The sequence below is a fragment of the Ricinus communis genome, chromosome 1 (assembly GCF_019578655.1).
Source record: "Ricinus communis isolate WT05 ecotype wild-type chromosome 1, ASM1957865v1, whole genome shotgun sequence".
NCBI lineage: Eukaryota > Viridiplantae > Streptophyta > Magnoliopsida > Malpighiales > Euphorbiaceae > Ricinus > Ricinus communis.
In genome coordinates, this window is record NC_063256.1 from 4,953,065 (window position 1) to 4,974,322 (window position 21,258).

At 33.4% G+C, this 21,258-nt stretch overlaps 3 protein-coding genes across 4 annotated transcripts; 1 reads left to right on the forward strand and 2 right to left on the reverse strand.

Moving 5' to 3' along the window:
- Positions 1 to 3,133: 3,133 nt before the first annotated feature.
- Positions 3,134 to 6,883, forward strand: LOC8270352 (serine/threonine-protein phosphatase PP2A catalytic subunit). The gene is made up of 6 exons (XM_048374762.1): positions 3,134 to 3,843; positions 4,177 to 4,291; positions 5,376 to 5,484; positions 5,564 to 5,641; positions 6,093 to 6,284; positions 6,395 to 6,883. Exons 1-6 carry the CDS (start codon positions 3,591 to 3,593, stop codon positions 6,566 to 6,568), a joined length of 921 nt encoding a protein of 306 aa, XP_048230719.1. The 5' UTR covers positions 3,134 to 3,590; the 3' UTR covers positions 6,569 to 6,883.
- Positions 6,884 to 7,643: 760 nt separating this feature from the next.
- On the reverse strand, positions 7,644 to 10,306 carry LOC8270353. 2 transcript variants are annotated; one of them, XM_015719763.3, is made up of 4 exons: positions 10,118 to 10,303; positions 9,897 to 10,014; positions 8,985 to 9,263; positions 7,644 to 8,028 (listed from the first exon to the last, which is right to left on the reverse strand). In XM_015719763.3, the coding sequence occupies exons 1-4, from the start codon at positions 10,219 to 10,221 to the stop codon at positions 7,912 to 7,914; spliced, it is 618 nt and encodes a 205-aa protein (XP_015575249.1). In that variant the 5' UTR covers positions 10,222 to 10,303; the 3' UTR covers positions 7,644 to 7,911. The 2 variants fall into 2 exon arrangements, with proteins under 2 accessions (XP_015575249.1, XP_048230726.1); XM_048374769.1 differs by having other exon boundaries at positions 7,931 to 8,063; positions 10,118 to 10,306.
- An 8,495-nt stretch (positions 10,307 to 18,801) lies between these two features.
- On the reverse strand, positions 18,802 to 20,877 carry LOC8270354 (probable inactive receptor kinase At1g27190). Its single transcript, XM_015719777.2, is given in 6 exon segments — positions 18,802 to 19,237; positions 19,239 to 19,389; positions 19,392 to 19,442; positions 19,445 to 19,746; positions 19,748 to 19,949; positions 19,952 to 20,877. Coding segments are annotated over 6 exon segments (1,599 nt in total). The 5' UTR covers positions 20,517 to 20,877; the 3' UTR covers positions 18,802 to 18,909.
- Between the last annotated feature and the right edge of the window lie 381 nt (positions 20,878 to 21,258).

The window sequence follows — 21,258 nt, forward strand, 5'->3', positions numbered from 1 at the left end:
TAATTAAGGATAGTTATCTTTTAAATTCTCTATTTTATTTAGGATAATAAAGATGCTAACTATAGTAGTGTTATGTTGAGAGAAGGATTCTAAAAATTAAATTTCTATAAAAAAAGTAAAGGTTAATTAAACAAGAGGGAGGATGGATCTACGATTATTCTCTTTACAAATTCTCTACAATAGATCTTTAACAACATTTAGTTAGTATTGACATTATTCTTTCAAGAATCAGAGAAGTTTTTTAGAACGTGAAGAGTGATGATCAATCTTTTTTATTCTTTGAAGAACTTATGGATTTTGAGAGAGTTTTAATCTTCCGTTTTATATATTTTATGTCTTTATATTTAATTACAATTACATTATATTAAATATGTCAGGCTAAATACCGTAAGTGTTTAGTTTGACTTTTTATTTATGTATAAACCTTATATATTATGAGTTTAATAAATAATTTATTTACTTTTATACATGTATTAGTTTTATCTATTACTATTGGTTGACCATCGTATCAATTTAATAGTAATATTTATTATGAAAATATTTAGATTAAAAATATTAGAAACATCATCTTTACTTTAATCTATGTTGGTATAAGAAACCTAGGTTGCATCATTAGCTTGAGTGATTTTGAAAAAAGATACATCACCATCTAATTTATTAGATTTAGATTTAAGAAAAATAAAAAAATTACTAAGAATAAATTAGATTAAATGCTATTTTATTATATAGGTTACATTAATAATTTCAGTTGCATATTTATTTTTTGATTTATTTAATTTTGTATATAAACTCTAAAATCATTTTTAAAATATTAGTTTAGAGTGTTCGGATTTCTTTTTAGTATTTTATATGATAGTTGATCTTTATAATATATGTTATACAATTCCTTGTAAGATCAATCTTGTAATGAACTTATACAGTGCTATTATTTAGTTCATACAGTTACGAGTTCTAAATATGAAATAGAATAATATTTAGAGAATTTTAATATTTTCTTTTATATTCTTCCCGCTTTTAGTCTATTTATACTGTTCGGCCATCTTGGGCTAGCGTCAAGCATAACTTTTTGGTTACCTGATTTATATGTTTTACTGCATCAAGGGGTCCTTTCTAAAAGCTTGAAGAGAATGAGGTCACATGTAGAATGTTATGTAATTTACGGTCAGTCCACTATTTCATAAATAAAAAAATTGAATTGTAATTATTTTCTCGAGACATGTTCATTAGTATCGTTGACGGTGCTAATTGGACTCATTCAGAAGAAAAAGCTGACGGCAAATGAAAATAATAATAATAATAATAATATTAAGGGTGAATAATTGATAAAGGATGTTCAGATTTATCATCTGTTGAGAGAGGAGAGAATTAGTAAGACTATAGAATTTCAACAACCACACGTATATAAACAACAACCATTGGCTCCTAATATTACATCAAATACATGCACAATATACGAATACTCAAAAATTATATGTATTTATCTTTTAGAGTTTAATCTCATGATTTAAACATTTTTTTAAATACTCATGATTTAAACCTTCATTAACAAGATTCTGAGTAAGTTAAACTATTCGAATTATAACGAAAATTACGTTAATGTCCTCTTCAAAGATCATTTCTACTAGTCCGTTTCACTGTACCGTTAAAAAAAAAAAAACGTCCATTTGATAAAAAACTTTAAATAAGTTTTTCTTATTTTATCTTTTTATAAATTTAAATTATTTAACTTTACTCTTTATTTTCTTTTTATGCTTTTCTTCGAAGCATTTTTATTTAACATAAACACCGACAATAATTGTATAACTGATGGTGCTTCAGCCTTGGCCATTTCTTTTTCTTTTTCTTTTTTTTATTATTTATTTTGCCATGTTCTGTTTTTTCATAGGAACTCCATTCATCCACATTTTCCTTTACAAAGGAATCAACTTGTCCTTTAAATTTATGTGGAATGATTAAATAATTAATTTAAATTTTTTAGTAAATAATTTTATAAATTTGTCTATAAAAATTAAATATAATTAATTTAAAAATAATATTTATTTTATTAATTTATTGATACAATTCATAATGATGTGTTATGTAAAATGTGGTTGATAGAATTTAAAATTCAGATTTAATTAACAAAAAAATTATAGACTAATTTAATTTATTTAATTCTTAAGAAATTAAAATTTAACATATTTAATACTTATTATTTTTAGATAAATTACTTTACGTTTTAAGTTACTAACTATATTCTTGTATAGCGCGTCATTATGTATTATATAAGTAAATTAATGTAATAAATAATATGTTTAATTTTTATATTTTAATTAAATTTAAATTCAATATTATTTTTTATTTAAAAATTTACATTAAATATTTTTTATTATTGGATACAAATTTAATAAACTCTTTATCAAAATTGTAAATAAATATATTTGATCATTGAATATAAATTTAAAAAATTATTTATTGAAAAATTTAAATTAGATATATTTAATTTTTATATAATTTTTTTTTTTTGGTAAATAGTAAGAAAGAAAGAAAGATCTTCCACCATTTATTTAAGGTATAATTAAATTTTAAAATAATTTAATTATTATTTAAAATTTTAAAATATATAATAATTATATTCTTTAAATTAATTTTATATTATAATTATATGAACTCCAATCAATTTTAGATTTAAAGAAAATAAATTTTATTTTTTCTAATTCAGACATTTTACTGGAGGCATAGATTTTTTGAGAAATACAACTGTTTTGATATTTTAATTTTATTTGAACTGTTTTAAAATTTAAAAGTTTAATTATGTTTTAGTTAGAAATTGAAGTAATTATATATATCTTTACCTCAAAAGAATTTGTAGGATCAGTTCGTGACACTTCCAATTTTATAAGATCATATCTTTAAAAAAAAAAAGAAAAAGACCGTAACGAAAAGAAAAAATAGAAAAGGAATTTATTATTATTATTTTCCTTTAAAAAAGAAGGCATGGCGCTTGCTAATTTACGCATATCAGCCCGTTGAAGTGTTAAACACAAGACTGACACGTGTCTTTTGATATATCATTTTGACTCGGCGGAGCCACCGGAGACAGAAAAAGAATAAGAATAAATAAAAGAAACTTCGTTCCTTACAAAATTGACGGAGATTTAAAAAAAGAAAAAAGAGAGAAAACCGAATTAACAAATCCTTTGATAAGAAAAAAAGAAAATTCCAAAATCCTCAATTTCATTTGCATTTGAATTGCATTTCACATCCTTCCTCTATGTTCTTTCAATTTTTATTTATTCATTATTTTTAATTCTCGCCTTTTCCAATAATCACATAAACACAAAATTTTTATTTCAAAAAGAAAATCCTCATTTCACAGAGATCAACAGAACACACAGGATAGGAAAATATAGAGGGAGAGAGAGTTTTAGAAGGGAGGAATGATAGACAGATCTTCAAAACGATTCCATATTTTCATTCACAGATCGTGAATATAGTGGTGGAATCTTTTCAACAAAGTATCTGATTTATCTTTTTTTTTTTTTAGTGATTCGAATTCGAGTTTTCTTAAAAAAATAAAATAAAGACCGTACGATCGATATTTGAAAAAGATGCCATCGCATGGGGATCTGGACCGTCAGATCGAGCACTTGATGGAGTGCAAACCGTTACCGGAAGCGGAGGTAAAGACGCTATGCGATCAAGCGAGAGCGATTCTAGTAGAGGAATGGAACGTGCAACCGGTGAAATGTCCGGTGACTGTTTGTGGCGATATTCACGGACAGTTTTATGATCTGATTGAGCTTTTTAGGATAGGAGGGAATGCACCTGATACTAATTATCTCTTTATGGGAGATTATGTAGGTCTGTTTCCTCGTTTCTTCCATTTTTCTTTCTTTAGTATTTTGATTGTAGCGTTCTTAATTTGTATGAAGATTGACTTTGGAAATTGAATTAGGATTTTGAAATTATTTAGGTATTTATTAATATTTAATTCATCTGTTGGCTTTTTATTTTTATTCTTTTTCAGGTTGATATTTTATTTTGAATGATGATTGTATAGTATTGAGTTTAATTTAAGCTGGATGATTTTTGTATGTATTTCAAAATCATGTCGGACTTGTGTTAGCTTTCTACATTTAGATTGAATTTGTTTTCAAGCATTTTTGTAACGTGTGCTAAGTTACATGAATGCAGATCGGGGATACTATTCAGTGGAGACTGTTACACTCTTAGTGGCCTTGAAAGTTCGTTATAGAGATAGAATTACTATACTTAGAGGAAACCATGAGAGCAGGCAGATCACGCAAGTGTAAGTTTATGTTTTTCTTATATAAAAATGAAGATTGATTGTTATACTTAACCATTTGAAATTGTGATCCTTTCTCCTCTTTAGGAGCAGCAGGCTTCTTAATTTTATGAATAAGTTTGTTGATTGGCTTACTACTTGCTGCAATCATGCGAACGATAGAGGAACATTAAGTGATATTACTGGAGATTAATAGATATTGCCTTTTCAATGCCACATATAGTGGTGCTTCTTTTTTATAATGACAAATGGCGCCTGAGTAGAATTGCCATATTTCTGGCTTTGTGAGTTAATACTGTCAGACAACTCTTTGTTGGTAGGTTGGTGGGGTATCTAGGGCTGGTTCCTTTGTGTCATTTTGCTTCTGCAGTGATAATATGTTTCTATGTGATTAAATAGAGATCAGGTGGGTGTCTCAGAAATCTTATCATTGTAGAGGGGCAATCTTTGATCCGTAGCTCTACCCAAATTACGTTTGAAGCCAAATACCACAGAAAATTTATGTAAAGCAATCTTCTGTTTACAAGAAAAAGAAAGAGAGAGAGAGATATATCATGTAATTGTATAGGTAACTGATAATAATGAATGATATGTTTGTAGGGTAGGAAAATATTGCTGCGATTCAGATTCTAAATTTTATCCTTTGATGATATTGTGTGACCTGCTAGCCAAATATCAAATATCATCTAAGTGATGTCAACACTTGTAATCGGCTGTTCTCTTCCATCCTTAGATAAGTTAATAGGTATATATACATCGCTCACCCACATGGCATCCAGCAAAAAGCACAGGAAAAATATTCTAGGCCAATTTGGTGATTATCTTTGCAAGTTGTGGTAGTTGGATGCCTGTTACTGATAACTTCTATAAGAAGAAGTGTTATTAGATGTCTTTTGATTTATAACCTCCTACAGGAAAAACCAAACTGAAAAAAATAAAAATATTTATATGTAGATGAACAGATAGTTACATCTATATATTTATGTGGTTTCTCTGTGAGCCTCCATCTTGTGCATGCGTGACCATGCATGACTTCTAATGATTTGAACTGTAATTGATATGGTTTTGATTTTAATTCCTTGTTCAGGTATGGATTTTATGACGAGTGCTTGAGAAAATATGGAAATGCCAATGTGTGGAAGTATTTCACTGACCTTTTTGATTATCTACCTCTTACAGCGCTCATTGAGAGTCAGGTTGGATTTATAAAATTGCAGAATATTTTGCTTTATTCAACTAAATGATGGTTTCTAACTGCCAGAATTTGTCTTGTAGATCTTCTGTTTGCATGGTGGACTTTCTCCATCTTTGGATACATTAGATAATATTCGAGCTTTGGACCGTATACAAGAGGTAAGGAAAACTGCTTGTCATGTTCTTATTTCTGAGATGATCTATATCATAAATTCAAGTATTTGTCTATCATGGCTGTGCTAGAGTCATCAAACAAAGGAAGTTGGCATATCAGCTCTTTATTTCTTTTCACATTTTAGATCAACCCCAGGTTCTAGTGGAGCTGTATTTTGAAAGATTCCATGGAATGACAAGCTATTGAAATGTACTAATATATCTAAACTTATACCTACTTACCAATTTGAAACATGGCGTGAATGAAGTTTAGCCTTTGTTATATTTCAGCTCACTGTAGTTTAATTCTTAAAGCCTCCCCTTCATTTGTATGCATATATGTGTGTGCCATTACAGCATTTGTCTGCTTTGTTTTATCTCTCTAACTTCTAGATATCTTTCATTATTTGTACTTCTCTGAAAATGATTACATCTGTCTTTTTCTCTGTACAATTAGGTTCCGCATGAAGGACCTATGTGTGATCTCTTGTGGTCTGATCCTGATGATCGATGCGGGTGGGGTATATCTCCTCGTGGTGCTGGCTATACATTTGGACAGGATATAGCTGCCCAGTTCAACCATACAAACGGGCTGACTCTGATTTCACGGGCTCACCAGCTTGTTATGGAAGGGTACAATTGGTGTCAGGTAAATGATAACCCCAGACACGAACATGACTTGAATTTCTGTTCTTTTAGAGACAAGATCCATATATATAAAATATGTAGTCTTATTGATTGCCAATGATCACTTTTCAGGAAAAGAATGTGGTTACTGTGTTTAGTGCTCCAAACTATTGCTATCGTTGTGGAAATATGGCTGCAATACTAGAGATTGGGGAAAACATGGATCAGAATTTCCTTCAATTTGATCCTGCACCTCGGCAAATTGAGCCTGACACCACACGCAAGACCCCAGATTATTTTTTATAATTTCCTTATTTCTACCTGTTGTTTGTATGTAATCTTGGTTTGCTGCTGTATCACTGTAGATGTGTCTTGAAGAGGAGTTTTTGTTGTTTAAGTGAGGTTGATCGACAACGTCATTCTTTGTTTGGAGTTTGTCCTGCTGCTGCTGCTTTGTTGATTGCTCGAGTCGGGTAGCTCGATAGGAAAATTGACAGGAGGCACCAATGGCCATATGTCTTGTATATTTTCAGAAAGAGGAAAGCAGTAATAACATGGTATATCTTGTTCTGTAATTTTATAATTTCAAGGTAGAGAGCAGGGTTTTTTTTGGTGAGCAAATTGTATGTTTGCTCTTTTCTTTTAATTAATAATCAGAATCACAGGCAAAAATGGTGAAAATGAGTAACTAGAACATGGTGAGAAGTGACTCAAAATTTGCTAGCACCGTTGTTTGGGTGAGAATTTGGTCTTTTTGCGAGACGTTTCGTTCAGCACTTATTCTGACTAAATTGAATTTTCATTTTCTCATTTTCTGAGCATTATTCTGCTTTATCATTTTGTGACATTGGAGATGGCAATAATTAATTCCCAAGTTTGCTGCAATTAATCTATATCTACCGTAATGTCCACTAAATTTTTCAAGTTTTACGAGCTTAAACAAGCTTATCGACTATAAATTAAATATTAAAACAATTTTTAAAAATAAAATATCTTATAATATATTTAACAAAATTTACAATTTCATTTAAACAAGATATGTTTTTTTTATTATATTACATTCATTTCATGAGTTCATTGACAAGTTTATCAGCCGAACTTTTTGAACTTGAACTCCATTAGTTTAATAAATGATTACGATCCCTATCTATAATGGCACTGTAAACATTATCAACGATTGGCGTTGGACATTTGACAATGGATTCTCGAAAATTAATGGGGGAGGTGATGGGAGAATCGCTGCGCAATGGATGCTTGGGAGCTGTTTGATCCATTCACGGTCGAGAAGCATTTCAACATTTGTGTACGCTTATAGACCAATGAGATATTGGCCACTTGAAGTGAAATAAATTTAACTGAAACTGAAAACACAAAGAAAGACTGAGCAAACCAGAAATTATCATTGCTTGCCAACTAAAATACAACAATAGGGTGCGTTGTCCATATTTAAATGGTTTAATAGAGGAAATCCAGAAAAGAATCATATCACAGAAAGAAGAACTAGCCCCTAGACTACGAAAATTAGTAGAAGAGAGAAGACATACAAGCTGCAAATATGGACAATAAACTATCTATTATAGCATCAAAACATCTGTATCACTAAATAAACAGCCTGGGATAAAGAAACTCTCAAAACTTGAAAGCCTGAGTTAGAATCTGGAGCTCATTTGAATCCTTCCTCCTCCAACTCCTGACATGGTAGCAGTCTGCTTTCTTCGGAAGTATACAACTGAACCACTTATGAGGAACAAACAGAAGACAATCCCCTGTCCACCATAATTCACCACCAACATCAAGACTCCTATTTAGCCATCAAATTCATTATAATAAAGAAAATCTAACAATATTTGCAGAGCGTTAGCATTATTCTTGACAATGTTTGCCCCTAGCAAGTACAACATGAAAGTCATTTAGATGATAGAGGATGCTAATAGATTTCTTCAAATTTTGAACCTATTCATCTGTATTCCTTGGTCTGTTGCTGATATACAGTAAACATAGAACAAGGAATATTTATTTATATCATATGGGATACAGGACTAACAAGGAACACATGCACAATTATGGCTGGAAACATCCAAGAAGAAACATGCACAACTACATTTTAAGTGCAAGAAAAAAGAAGCAATCTGCCTTCTAACAACAGATCAGACAGAGACGAGGAAATAATTTACAGTACTGTTAAGAGTGCGAGAAATTCATCTTGCTCTCCTAGTACCTATGAATAAGATCAATTATTTAGGCTCTCCTGGTTACATAGAAGAAAAAACAAAAACTTGAGAAAAAATGTACAACTAAAGGAAGTTGCCTCTCTGTAAGCATCAAGTATACACAGATACATGGAAATATCAACACTTGAAATCGAGTTTCTATAAAATTTCAAACCTCAATCGCCAGGAACACATGAATATTGAGAAGTTTAATATTGGTTGGCTATAAGATAAAAGGAGTATGAAGATAAAAAAATCACCTTTTGGGTGCAAATAATATTTTGCAGTTGCATCGAAGGGCTTAGGGCTATAATGCCAATAGTGAGATTCATCAAAATAGATTGACAAAGAATTTTTAAATCACCATATTATTTGACCCTTACTGTAATGGTTCAAGGATATCGGGTCAACTTGTGATCTATTTATTTGGAATACAATCCTAATACATAATAAAAATCTTTTCATAGTAATCAGATTGCACAAAGAGGAGTAAGATATATCATTCAACATACCTCAAAGCCAAATACTGATACCTTCTCTTCACTAACCGGAGGTATACAGCTTCTATACGTAATGTATGCCTGTGATCCATCATCCAGTAAACTTCTATCCTTATTTGAAACAGTGTCATGCAATGTTACTTGTGGTTTTGCAATTTCCTGAGAGATCTCTACAGCAGATCGACTATTATGAGATTTCTTCTCATTTCCATCCTTTGCATTATCTTTAATTTCAACACATTTTAAAGGGATGCGATAGCCAGTCTCACTGCAACGATATTTTTCATCACTCTACAAAAGAAATGAAAATAGAGACTGCAACTAAGTACAAAGAAGAAGATGGCAAACTAGAGGCTACATAGAATCCCCAAAATTATACAAGAGATACATATTCCGTTTTGGGTTGAGAAACACTGTTTTAGAAAAATTAACTTGATTGGAAAAAATACAAGTCCTAGAAAGAGAACAAAAGAGAAAAAAGAAAGAAAGAGACAATCTTTCTAGACTGCAATGCCATCTTGTTAAATACTATTAAGTTCTAATTATAAACACGCACAGTAGATAGCAGCTTCAATAAAGAAATTTATCTTCTTTTTTTTTTCTTTTTTTCTTTTACTTATTAGTTGGACATGTAAAATATCTATATTGAATAACTATCAACTTTAACAACTAGCCACTCCAACAAGAGACCCTTCGCAGTGAACACAAACTCAACATGAATGCACCTTTAGATTGTTTCATAGTTTAAACCTAAACAACTATGCTAAGCTAATTTTCTGATTAAGCAAAAAAATTACTGAAATCGATTAAATCAATGCAGATCACTAAACATGCTAAAGTTTATCCACAACACCAGAAGCAAATGAAATTGAATCTATGAACAATAATTACAGGCAAAATAATAAGGAAATTAAAAGAGAAAACCTTCTCAGAGTAAAGGCAAGGAACGCAAGCGCCGGAAGGAGAACAATCAAAAGTAAGGTTACTTCCTCTTGGTTTTTCTTTGAAACCGAGCAACACTCTACGCCCTACGCCTCCATTTCTGTTTCAAAACCCTAAAAAACTTGACTTTAAAATCTATCCATATAAAGCTTCAATTGCGTATTGATTTGATTTCATATTAGATAACAAGCTCATTTACTTACGTCATCTGATCCGAAGCGCAAATAGAAGAAGATGCAGATAGCAGAGCCATAGCTACGAAGATTATAAGGAGATCGAGAACCTGCTGTGAGTTCCACGATTCCATTTCTCTGTCTCTCTTTTTCTTCTTGTTTCTGTTTTATTCTTGTAATTGTACTCGAGCAATCTGCATTTTCTTTGGTTTTTTCCTTTTCTTGTTTGTTTTCTCATTTTATGTTGCGGGCCTATCGGCCCATGCGCACCTTTACATGAGATTATTCATGGGCCGCCCGATTCTTGAACAAAAACTTTGAAAGCTTTGCAGAAAAATCTTAAAATCAATAAAAATATTATTTTTATTGTATAAATTTTTATTTTAAAAATATTATTTTTAATTTTCTAAAATTATATTATGTTTTTTTTTCAGTTATTTTTTATTATTTTTTAGTTGTTTTTCGCCCAAAAAAAAACCAAAGAATAAAAAAAATAAAAACTGTATTTTTAGAAAAAAATTAAAAAATTATATTTTTTTATATTTTAATACAGTAGAAATAAAAAAAAATTTAACACTGATAAAAGTAAAAAAAATATAGATATTTTTATTATGTTGCCAAAAACTTTTACTACTCTTTTGGCTTAATCACAATGTATTTTACACTTATTTTTAAATTTAATATATAATTTTTAATTTTTAAAATTTTTTTAAAATTTCTTTTAATATTAGTCTCGAGTGAAATTATCAATGAAAATTTATATAGCTACAATTTCGATGATAACAAAAAAAAGATGGCAATTCTGTTGCAGAATCATCACATAAAAAAAAACCAACGTCCTTTAAATAATATAAACATATATTCTAACAACAAATTTTTCTTTTAATATTTTATTTATCTTTATTTAGATTCAAAATAAAATCTAACAATTTAATTTATTTTTCGTCCTTTTTTTTTCTTAAACCTTTTGGTTTTTAACTCTTCAAACAAAGTTAGTAAGAAAATAAATGTTTTTGAAGTATCTGAAAGTGAGGTAGCAACTTTAATATTAGCTATCTTTTTTATATTATTGAAGTTATAGTCATATTAATAAATTTTAGTTGATAATTTAATTATATCTAAATAATAAAATAAAGTACTAAATTAAAAAAATAAAAATTATGTGCTAAACTGAGGAATAAGTTTAAAGTGTATAATTACTTTCTCTTTAAACTTGACTAATTCTCATAGTTGGACCCTCTTTGTATAAAACTATATAAAAATATGTCTTGTTTTAATTAATTTTTCTATATTCAAAATAAGAGCAAGGAGTGTCAAATTCGATATCTTGCTCAGATTAAGATGGGCACTAATAATATATGTGGTTGTCATAATTGGTTAAGATTTAAAATTAATCATAATTAGTTAAAATAAATACAAGCATGAGAATTTAGTAAAATTTCATCTTTTTGAATAATTTATCTTACATCATATCATAATATCCATTATGATTCATTATAAATCACATACTCAAACTGAAAAAATATAAATGCAGATATCGATAATTTCACTGAATAAGTCTTATTCACCAATTACATCAGTGAAACAATAAATAGATGCTCGCCAATTTGGTCAGTGTTACTCATGCAATAGTTTTGCAATTTTATTGGCTTAATTAAGTGGATCAACTAATAAAGACTGAAGTCTTTAATTACGAGCTGTCATATTTTCACTCACATTTGTATTTAAGTATGTTTGTTAACTATATTTATTTGATCTTGATTCTAAAGTTTGAGTATGTTTGTTAACTATGTTTCTTTGATCTTGATCCTAAACTTCATCAAGTTACTGTAATCCATGATTCTTTTTGGTTAAGCTTGAATTTGAAATTTGACTTGAGTTAAATTAGGTCTACATAAATTGATTATTGACAATTTTCATAAATATACTCAATTTGGAATCGTTTTTATGACATTAAGGTTTCAGAATTGAATTTTATCGATTAATAAAACAAATAAGAAGTAATTTGTTGCCCATTTATCTGAATCGAAATTCCCTTGCATCGATTGCATTCACACAGTTTGCGAGCCAAGCCAACAGACTCTTAATAAAATCAATCAATCGAATTGAGAGCAGCACATATGCAATGATATAAGGCTGGGTCAAGAAGATGTGCAAATGCATCCAGGGGGCACGAGCTATGCCCCTAACATAGGCACATAAAACCCATACTTTTATAGCATAGGTTGGATATAATATGTGTCCGTATAAGATTTGCTCATACCCACATGCAGGCTAAGGCCTAAACATTTCATGGTCCCAACACAAAAGGGGTTAGGTCAGTTTCAGATATGATCAAGACATGTTGACCACTAAGCTCATTTTGCCCTTTTCTTTTCTTTTTTTCCTGTGTGGACGATGGACGACTGCTTGATTGCCATCACGAGAAGTTTGTGTTTGTCGGATGGGATAAATGATTGTGTAATTTATTTGTTGTGCGACTTTAATTTGCTCATTGAATTGCCCTTGCCCTCTTATTGAGCAGAGCCAAGCCAATCAATAAGTGAGCACTTGAAGATTTATTATCATACCATTCAAATATCATATACCAATCAGCTGTCGGTCAGAAAATCTGCCAAATAATTCAGATATGTCTAATGATGAATTTAGGCAGAAGAACCATTGATCATTGAGCAAAAAAGAGCAAGCAAGTTTCTTCTTAATAATGGGGAAGCTTTAAGGCAAGTGACCTAATTCATCTTTAAGAAAAATGAAAATAGATGAAGAATCATTTTAGTCTAGTTGACAAAATTTTTAAAGTGCTTTACAAGGTACCATCTCTATTTTGTGTCATTACCTTCCACCTTAACAATGCATGTTTAGAGAGTTCTTACTCCCTTTGCCCCTTGGTTGGATAGTAGTTTAAGACTTAATGTGGCAGGGAAATTGAACAAATGCCAACCTTTTGAGTAATGTTTTCTACCAAAGGAAGGTGCCTTAATTCCTAAAATTGGCCAAACTTATAACACCTATGAAACTAATGCCATTTATCTCATTTGACATGATGCGAGTTCATTCCTCCTAATTTATATCCAGCTGGCACCAATGCCTTTGTTTCTGGCCTAGTGATACAAGGATAACAAGACAAGAAGAGTGTGAAAAAAATAAAACTGTAGTTGGTATTAATCTGTGATGATGATCAATTGTGAATTCTGAGATTTACAAGATTGAGGATGAGCAATATAAGTGATTAACGGTCTTATTGCTATGATCTATAGGTCCTAACTTTATGTCAACGTTATTCTTGCTATACTGAGATTAGTAGAAGTGACCTTTCTTCCTTAGGGAAGAAGGGATGCTCCTAATGTCAGCTTTCTGGCCTGTGATGACAGAAGCTGAGGCCTTGTCCCCCACTCCTTGACTGTTGGTTTTGGATTGCTGGATTTTGCTTATGTTCTTCAGTGTTTTTCTTTTGTTCTTCAACACTCCCCCTCAAGATGGGTTCAAACAGGTTAACCGATCCCATATTGTTGAGAAGATTTTTATGGCTGGATTTGTTCAGTGCTTTCGTGAGAATATATGCCAATTGTTCATTGCTTCTGACGAGTGGAGTTTCAATTTCTCCAGATTGAACCTTTTTCCTTAGAAAGTGACAATCTACTTCGATGTGCTTGGTGCGTACGTGGAAGACAGGGTTTAAAGCAATATGTCTTGTTGCTTGATTGTCGCAGTACATCTTCATTGGTCCTTTGGATTTAATTCTCATATCTGCAAGGACTTGCTTGATCCATATTAGTTCGCTGGCTGTTGATGCCATTGCTCACCGCTCGTGACCGGATCTTGCGATTCTGAGTTTATTTTTGCTTTTCCACGTCACTAGATTGCCTCCTACAAAGTTATAAAAACTAGAAGTTGACTTTCTGTCACAGCTTCCGGCCCAAAAAAACCGACTATATCAGTCATATTTTTATTCTTCATTCAAATACCTTGGCCGGGTGTGCCCTTAAGATACCTAAGAATCTTATCGATGGCATCTAAGTGACTAGTGCGGGGGGCATGCATAAACTGGCTTACCATACTTACTGCATAAGTGATATCCGGTCTAGTGACAGTGAGATAAATTAGTTTTCCTACTAGGTGCTGATAGTGTCCTATATTATCTAAAGGATCGCCATCTTCAAGATTGAGTTTGGTTTTAGTCTCCATTGGTGTGTCTATAGGTTTAGACCCTATTTTTCCTGTTTCCTTTAAAACATCCAGAACATACTTTCTTTGGAATAAAAATAGGCCTTTAAAAGATTTAGCTATCTCTATCCCAAGGAAGTAAGACAGCTGTCTGAGGTCCTTGATATCAAATTCCTTTTTTAGTTTTCGTTTGACTTCTTCTATTTCATTATTACTGTTACCTGTTATGATGATGTCATCAACATATACAAGGATAATAACAGTGCATGTGTGAGTATGTTTAACAAACATAGAAGAGTCAAAAGCACATTTAATAAAATTAATTGTTAAGAGGAAGTGGCTTAGCTTGGCATACCATGCTCTCGAGGATTGTTTCAATTCGTAGATAGCCTTTTTCAATTTACATACTAAGGATTGATCAACTGTAGGCTTGTACCCTGGAGGCAAAGTTATGTAGACTTCTTCTTCGAGGGACCCTTGGAGAAAGGCGTTTTTGACATCCATTTGAAATAAGCTCTGAGTTAACAGCAACGGATAATAAAATGCGAACAATGCTTATTTTGGCTACTGGGGCAAAAGTTTCCTGATAGTCCACCCCATATGTTTGGGTAAACCCTTTGGCTACCAACCTGGCCTTATATCGCTCAATCGTTCCATCATGCTTATATTTAATTTTATACACCCATTTGCACCCAACTGGTTTTTTATTTTTTGGTAGAGAGAGTAATTCCCAGGTGTCATTTTTTTCAAGAGCCTGAAGCTCCTCCTTCATAGCTTGACACCAGTTAGGATCGGTGTTAGCTTCGTAGAAGGAAGAGAGCTCAGTATGAGAGATGAATTTATCTAGGTAGGTCCTGTATGAATTGGATACACTGTGATAGCTAATAAAGTGTTGGATGGGATACGTCACCTTGTGGGACACATAGTCCCTTAGACTGACCGATGGTCTGATATGCCTGGATGATCTTCGTGGGGCGACTTCTTCAACCGGTCTATCTCCCCCTGAAGAATTGGCCTCTGGAATGGCTGCGGAAGCTGGCTCCTCGGTCGATGGAGGAGGGAGAACTGAACTGTCAACAAATGGAAGATTATCTGGAAATAATAAAGTAGAAGTCCCATGAGTGGGGTGAGAGTCAGTAAAATAAGGTGTATATTCATCAAAAGTCACATCCCTGGAGATATAGGTCTTGTGTGTGCACGGGTCATAACACTTATACCCCTTTTTTCCAGAAGAGTATCCTAAGAACACGGTTTTGACAGAGCTTGGATCCATTTTATGAGAACGTCTAACATGAACAAAGGCTGTGCATCCAAAGACTCTAATGTGCCCTAGCTCTATTTTCCCGCCCTTGAGGATTTATAAAGGACTGAGATTTTTGAGTTTTGGGCTAGGCAGACGATTAATGAGATAAGCGGCAGTTAGGAGGGCAGCCGACCAAAAAACATGAGGGACATTATTTTAACAAAGCAAGGATCTGGTGACTTCAAGAAGGTGGCGGTTTTTCCTCTCACAAACTCCATTTTGCTCGGGAGTATAAATGCAGGTAGTTTGGTGCAAAATTCCCTTAGTGGAAAAAAAATCCAAAAATTGTTTATTTATATATTTAGTGTCATTATCAGATCGAAAAATTTTAATGGTGGCATTATACTGGTTTTGAATAAAATGGAAAAAAATTTGAAAGTAAGCAAAAACTTCATTTTTGCCTTTTAATAAATAGACCCAAGTGGTTCGAGAGTGGTCATCAATAAAGGTGACAAAGTAACGGAAGTGATTATAAGAAGTAACGGGGGCAGGGCCCCAAACATCGGAATGAATTAAATCAAACATATTGTTTGATGCGGTAGAAAATACATGAAATGGTAATCTAGTATGTTTGGCGAATTGGCAGACATCACAACAACCAATGTTTATGTTTACACAAAAAAGTTGATTTAAAACTCGATCAGACGGATGCCCAAACCGCCGATGAATCAAAAAATCAGAACTGACAAGTTTGGTAGAGACTAGACACTGGTTGGGGGAATCGAGGAGGTAATAAAGACCATTCTCAAATCGACCTTCACCAATCGTCTTCCCTGTGATGCGATCCTGAAATAAGACTGTAGATGGTGAGAAAATAACATTGCAATTTAAAGTTCTTGTAATCTTACCAACTGATAACAAATTGGATTTAAAGTCAGGTAACAGAAGAATATTGTGTAAAACATTATGCAGTAATTTGGAAGAGCCAAAACCAGAGATTTTAGCTTGATGTCCGTTAGCAACGGTCACATGGCTGGAATTAGTGGGAACAAAATCTTACAATTTTGTGACATCCCATGTCATGTGGTCCATTGCTCCAGAATCAATTATCCAATTTGATGTGTTATTTAAAGAATAATTTTTCGATACCAAACATGTCCCACAAGAATGTTGAGGCAGAATAAGAGACTGGAGTTGAGTTATAAGATGGAAGATTTGGGTTTTTTTGTTGAATTTGGGTCGGTCCAATTGAAGGAGTCAAACCGGGTCGGGTCGCTTGAACCTGGTCGGACCGAGTCATCTGAATCAGGTCTAACCGGGTCACCTGAACCGAGTCGGACCGGATCGCTCCATGTGGGCCGGGTCAGGTCACTCCATGTGAGCCGGGTCGGGTTGGTGGTTTCGACCCGACACTTATAACCCGATCTAGATGACACCCCGCATCATAACCACTAGGGTTATGTGTGTTGCTCATTCCGCCGAATCTCCCTCCTTCTTCCTTCTCCCTTCTCCCATTCTTCGCTCTCTCGTTTTCGTTGAGAATCTGCTGAAGATGCGGGTGGAGGTGCCAGCAGCGCTCCTGAGTGTGCCCCTGCCTTCGACAGTGGCTGCACCTCTCACCGCTGGGAGGCACCCCTCACGGTCGGACCGTCTCGCAGGCGTGCGAGAGGGTGTACGCCCTTTCGGTGCTGTCTAAACTGCCTCCAGCCCCCATTGTTGCTCGTCTTGTTTCATCCTGTTGAATCGTGGCTATAATGACATCAATGAGAGACAAACTGGTTGACAGTAGAATCTAGGATCTCTAGGCTTTGTAGCTCGAATTGAGCCCCCCAAGATAGGTATATACTAAATTTTGTTCTTCTCTTTTTCTTGCATCTTCTGGGTCCGTAGTTAGTGGGAGGTAACTCTAGAGTTCTTCCCACCAAGTCAAAATTTCTATGGCATAGCTCGTGCTTGTCCGAGTCCCCTGTTTTATTTGAGCCAGTTCCTGTTTTAGATTGAAGATATGAGCATAATTTTGCTCATGTCCATATAAATTTTCTACCTTATCCCAAATTGCCTGTGATGAAGCCAGTAATATACACAACCTGGCTATCTGAGGCTCCATGTATTGGTGAGTAGTGACATGACCATATGGTCAGTCATTTGCCACTCTTCTATTGCCTCAATTTCTTCTTTTGTTGGTTTATAAGGGTTGGTTGGCTGTGGCTTTTCTCGAGTCCCTGTAATAAACCCTAATTTTTTTCTGCCACTTAGGCCGATATACATAGCTCGTGATCATTTGAAATAATTCTGGTTGCCTTTTAAAGTGATGTTGGTTAATTTGGTAATGTCGTTGTGAGACATGATGAAGAAGGTTTTTTGTGTGATTGAAGGGTAGATGATGACAGGATTAATCCTGCTATGATACCATGTAAAAAAAATAAAATTGTAGTTGGTATTAATCTGTAATGATGATCAATTGTGAATTCTGAGATTTACAAGATTGAGGATGAGCAATATATATATACTTAGTGATTAACAGTCTTATTACTATGATCTACAGGTCCTAACTCTATGTCAACGTTATTCTTGCTATACTGAGATTAGTGGAAGTGACCTTTCTTCCTTAGAGAAGAAAGGATGCTCCCACTAATAGAGAAGAAAGGATGCTCCTAATGTCAGCTTTCTGGTCTATGATGACAGAAGCTGAGGCCTTATCCCCCAGTCCTTGACTGTTGGCTTTGGACTGCTGGATTTTGCTTATGTTCTTCAGTGTATTTCTTTTGTTCTTCAACAAAGAGACGGTATTGCATTTGAAAGGACAAATGCCACTACTTAGCAAACATGTCTTCCCAACTCTTGCAAGCTTAAAGATGAAATGGAAACAAGATTAATAATAAGCACCATCCGAAAGAATTATTTGACAAAAGATTTGATGATATGTTAGTCAAATATGAACCCTTTAAACATTAATTACAAAGCTGAAGCTTCTAAATTTGGAAATTATTGACGGATAATTACCAGAAAATTGATTTGTGTTAACATGCATGGGGAGCAAAAACAAGGGAAGTGGCCATCCTTATTTGGTATTAGTATTAAGAAGGCATAAACCTCAAATAGATTGGGAAAAAAAGGCTTTCTGGAGGAAATAATAAGCAAAAAAAGATTCTGAAACACCTTTGAGATTGATGATAACAGAAATTTCTTAAACTGCATTAGAGCTACAATCTAGGTACAATGCGTGATGCAATATATAGAATTATTCAACAAATGAGCATAAGAACACGGAATTCTGTTCAAGTGGGAAAGCATATCATTTGCTTATAATAGGTCTTCCATGAGATAGCAGAGAGTGCACAAATGCCCTAAAGCTTCTATTCTCAACAAGGGATAAATAATAATAATTTGATCTTCTTATCTTGTCTCAACAAGGCTACTCTTTATATTTAGGATCTTGTTTACCGAAGATCATTAGGAATTCATCATACTGTTCGGAAAAACCATGTTTCTCAGCCATGCCCTTTACAGAGTTACACACTTGGGACATAGAAGGCCTATCCTTGGGCCTAGAAACCATATAGCTCCAAGCAACCTTCAGGCTCTGTATAATTTCATCATTATGACCTTTCCCGCATACAGCTTTATCAACAGCATCCTTACTCTGACTAGTGCTAACTAAATGATGAACCTAATCGACCAAATTCCCTTTGAATCCTTCCTCTCCATTATTAATTTCTAATGGTTTTTTCCCTGTAACCAACTCCAAAGCTATAAACATCACCTTTAAGAGAAGCAACCGTAATGCTTGAGTACTCAGGAGCAACATAACTAAACTCCCCTAAATCTCCATTAACAAAGGAATTATCATTGGAATCACGAGAACCAACCAACCTTGCTAACCCAAAATCACTTACCTAGCATCAAAATCATCATTAAAAAGTATCATATTGGAACTGATATATGATGCATATAGGAAGGTTGGTACCCATGGTGAAGCCAAGCAAGGCCTCTAGCAGCACCAACACCAATCCTAACCCTGGTAGGACAATCTAGAACATCAGAAGGACTGATGCCAAATCCACAACCATGCAGTTCAGAATGCAAGGTCCCATTAGGCATATGCTTATAAGCCAATAATCTCTCTTCTTCAATAACATAAAACTCCAATAAAGGCACCAAATTAGGATGCCTAAGTTGGGCTAATTTATTCATTTCAGACCTAAACTGCTTCTCGCTGAGCTTACAAGCACTGAGCCTTTTAATAGCAAGATCCATCAGGTAAATCAGCTTTATAAGAAACCCCAGTTCGAGTGGAAATCACAATATTTTCCAAACCAAAATTTTTAGTAGCAAGTAATAAATCAGCCAACTTAATCTTAACAATAGGTTTTTGAAACAATGGAACTTGAACAAGTTTATGTGACCTTGACAAATTAACCCAACTTGAACCACCTTTTCTACTACCATCACTGCAGCTCTTTTTTTTCTACTAACCCTAACAAATAACAACCACCAAATCTCAGACACTAAGATTAAAGAGCCAGTAGCACCTAGAACACTGACGATAATAATAATATCAAGACTTTTGCTGCTCAATCCACCACACTGACCAAGTGGCCTACCACAAACTTGAGGTGGGATCGAACCATAGAGAGCATTATTGGGGAGATCTAGCGTTTGTAAGCTGCAACAGTATTTTAAGGAATCAGGAAGTTGATCGGAGAGTTTAGATAACGTTAATTGAAGGCTAATGATGCAATTCTCTTTCTCATTCCAGTAAGAAACACTGTTAAGTTTACAGACGAAAGTGATTGAGTTGTTCGTTAAGTCCCATGAAGCAAGACGGTTAAGTGGGTTGGTGAATGAGTTCCTTAAGCCTTCAAGACATGTTAAATCGTCTTCAATGCAAAAAGATTCCAATGCAAAAGTAGAAAGTAAGAAAAAGAGTAGAGGTAAGATCTTTTTCATTATGCGTTTGTTGTGATAAATGGGTTTATGGTGGTGGAGTGGCGGCGATGATGGTGGGTACGTGGTGGCCATTTGACTGAGTTTTGAAAAAGAACCAGTTACAAAGAAAATGGGTTGTGCTATTTATGCATGTTAAAGAGTAGAAATGTTTATTTTTCCTTTGACTGGCAGTTTCTTCTTTCTGTATCTTTGTTTTCTTGTCTCTTCTTTTCTTTTTCTTTAAGCCCAATAAATCTATTGATCTACGACTATACGACAACATTCGGGTTTTATACTACGTTGTCTCAATAGTCACATGCGTGTGAGGTAGTGTCCTGCAAGGCGCAAGTGGCCTTCACTATTGTGCCTTGGGGTGATGACAGAAAGTAAAATAATTAAATTGATTAGTTGAAACTCCACTTATTATTTTCTTGTATTGAATCTGTATTTATTATCCAAATCATTTAAATGATGGGGTATATGAGATGCTTTAATTAGTTAGTTAATCTTTTGTTGCCTTTAATTTCTTTTCTAAAATTTAATTTCGATGTTGGACATTTGATTTGATTTTGGGAAGTTGGTATGTGGGTTTTACAACCTCCATGAATTTAATTATTTTATGTTTGAAGTTGCAAAATGGCAACTTCTCCTTCCAGAATTTTCAGTTAAAAGAAAAAGTTGAGATCTTTGGGACATTTGCTTCGTGTTCACTTCACTTGTAAGAAAGTTATAAATGAGTCTTTTCTTTCTTTATTTTGCTCTAATTGGTGCTTTTGGACAAAAATTAAAAATTTAATCAATTTATTAAATCTGAGTGATGAGTAATTGGATTATC

What these genes read in the sequence shown, in the direction of transcription:
- LOC8270352 (XM_048374762.1), top strand. Translation starts at nt 3,591, where the DNA reads ATGCCATCGCATGGGGATCTGGACCGTCAGATCGAGCACTTGATGGAG. An exon ending in CTTTATGGGAGATTATGTAG is followed by an intron (nt 3,844 to 4,176) that starts GTCTGTTTCCTC and finishes ACATGAATGCAG; the next exon opens with ATCGGGGATACTATTCAGTG. An exon ending in AGCAGGCAGATCACGCAAGT is followed by an intron (nt 4,292 to 5,375) that starts GTAAGTTTATGT and finishes TTCCTTGTTCAG; the next exon opens with GTATGGATTTTATGACGAGT.
- LOC8270353 (XM_015719763.3), bottom strand. Translation starts at nt 10,221, where the DNA reads ATGGAATCGTGGAACTCACAGCAGGTTCTCGATCTCCTTATAATCTTC. An exon ending in TGCGCTTCGGATCAGATGAC is followed by an intron (nt 10,015 to 10,117) that starts GTAAGTAAATGA and finishes GTTTTGAAACAG; the next exon opens with AAATGGAGGCGTAGGGCGTA. An exon ending in CTTGCCTTTACTCTGAGAAG is followed by an intron (nt 9,264 to 9,896) that starts GTTTTCTCTTTT and finishes TTTCTTTTGTAG; the next exon opens with AGTGATGAAAAATATCGTTG.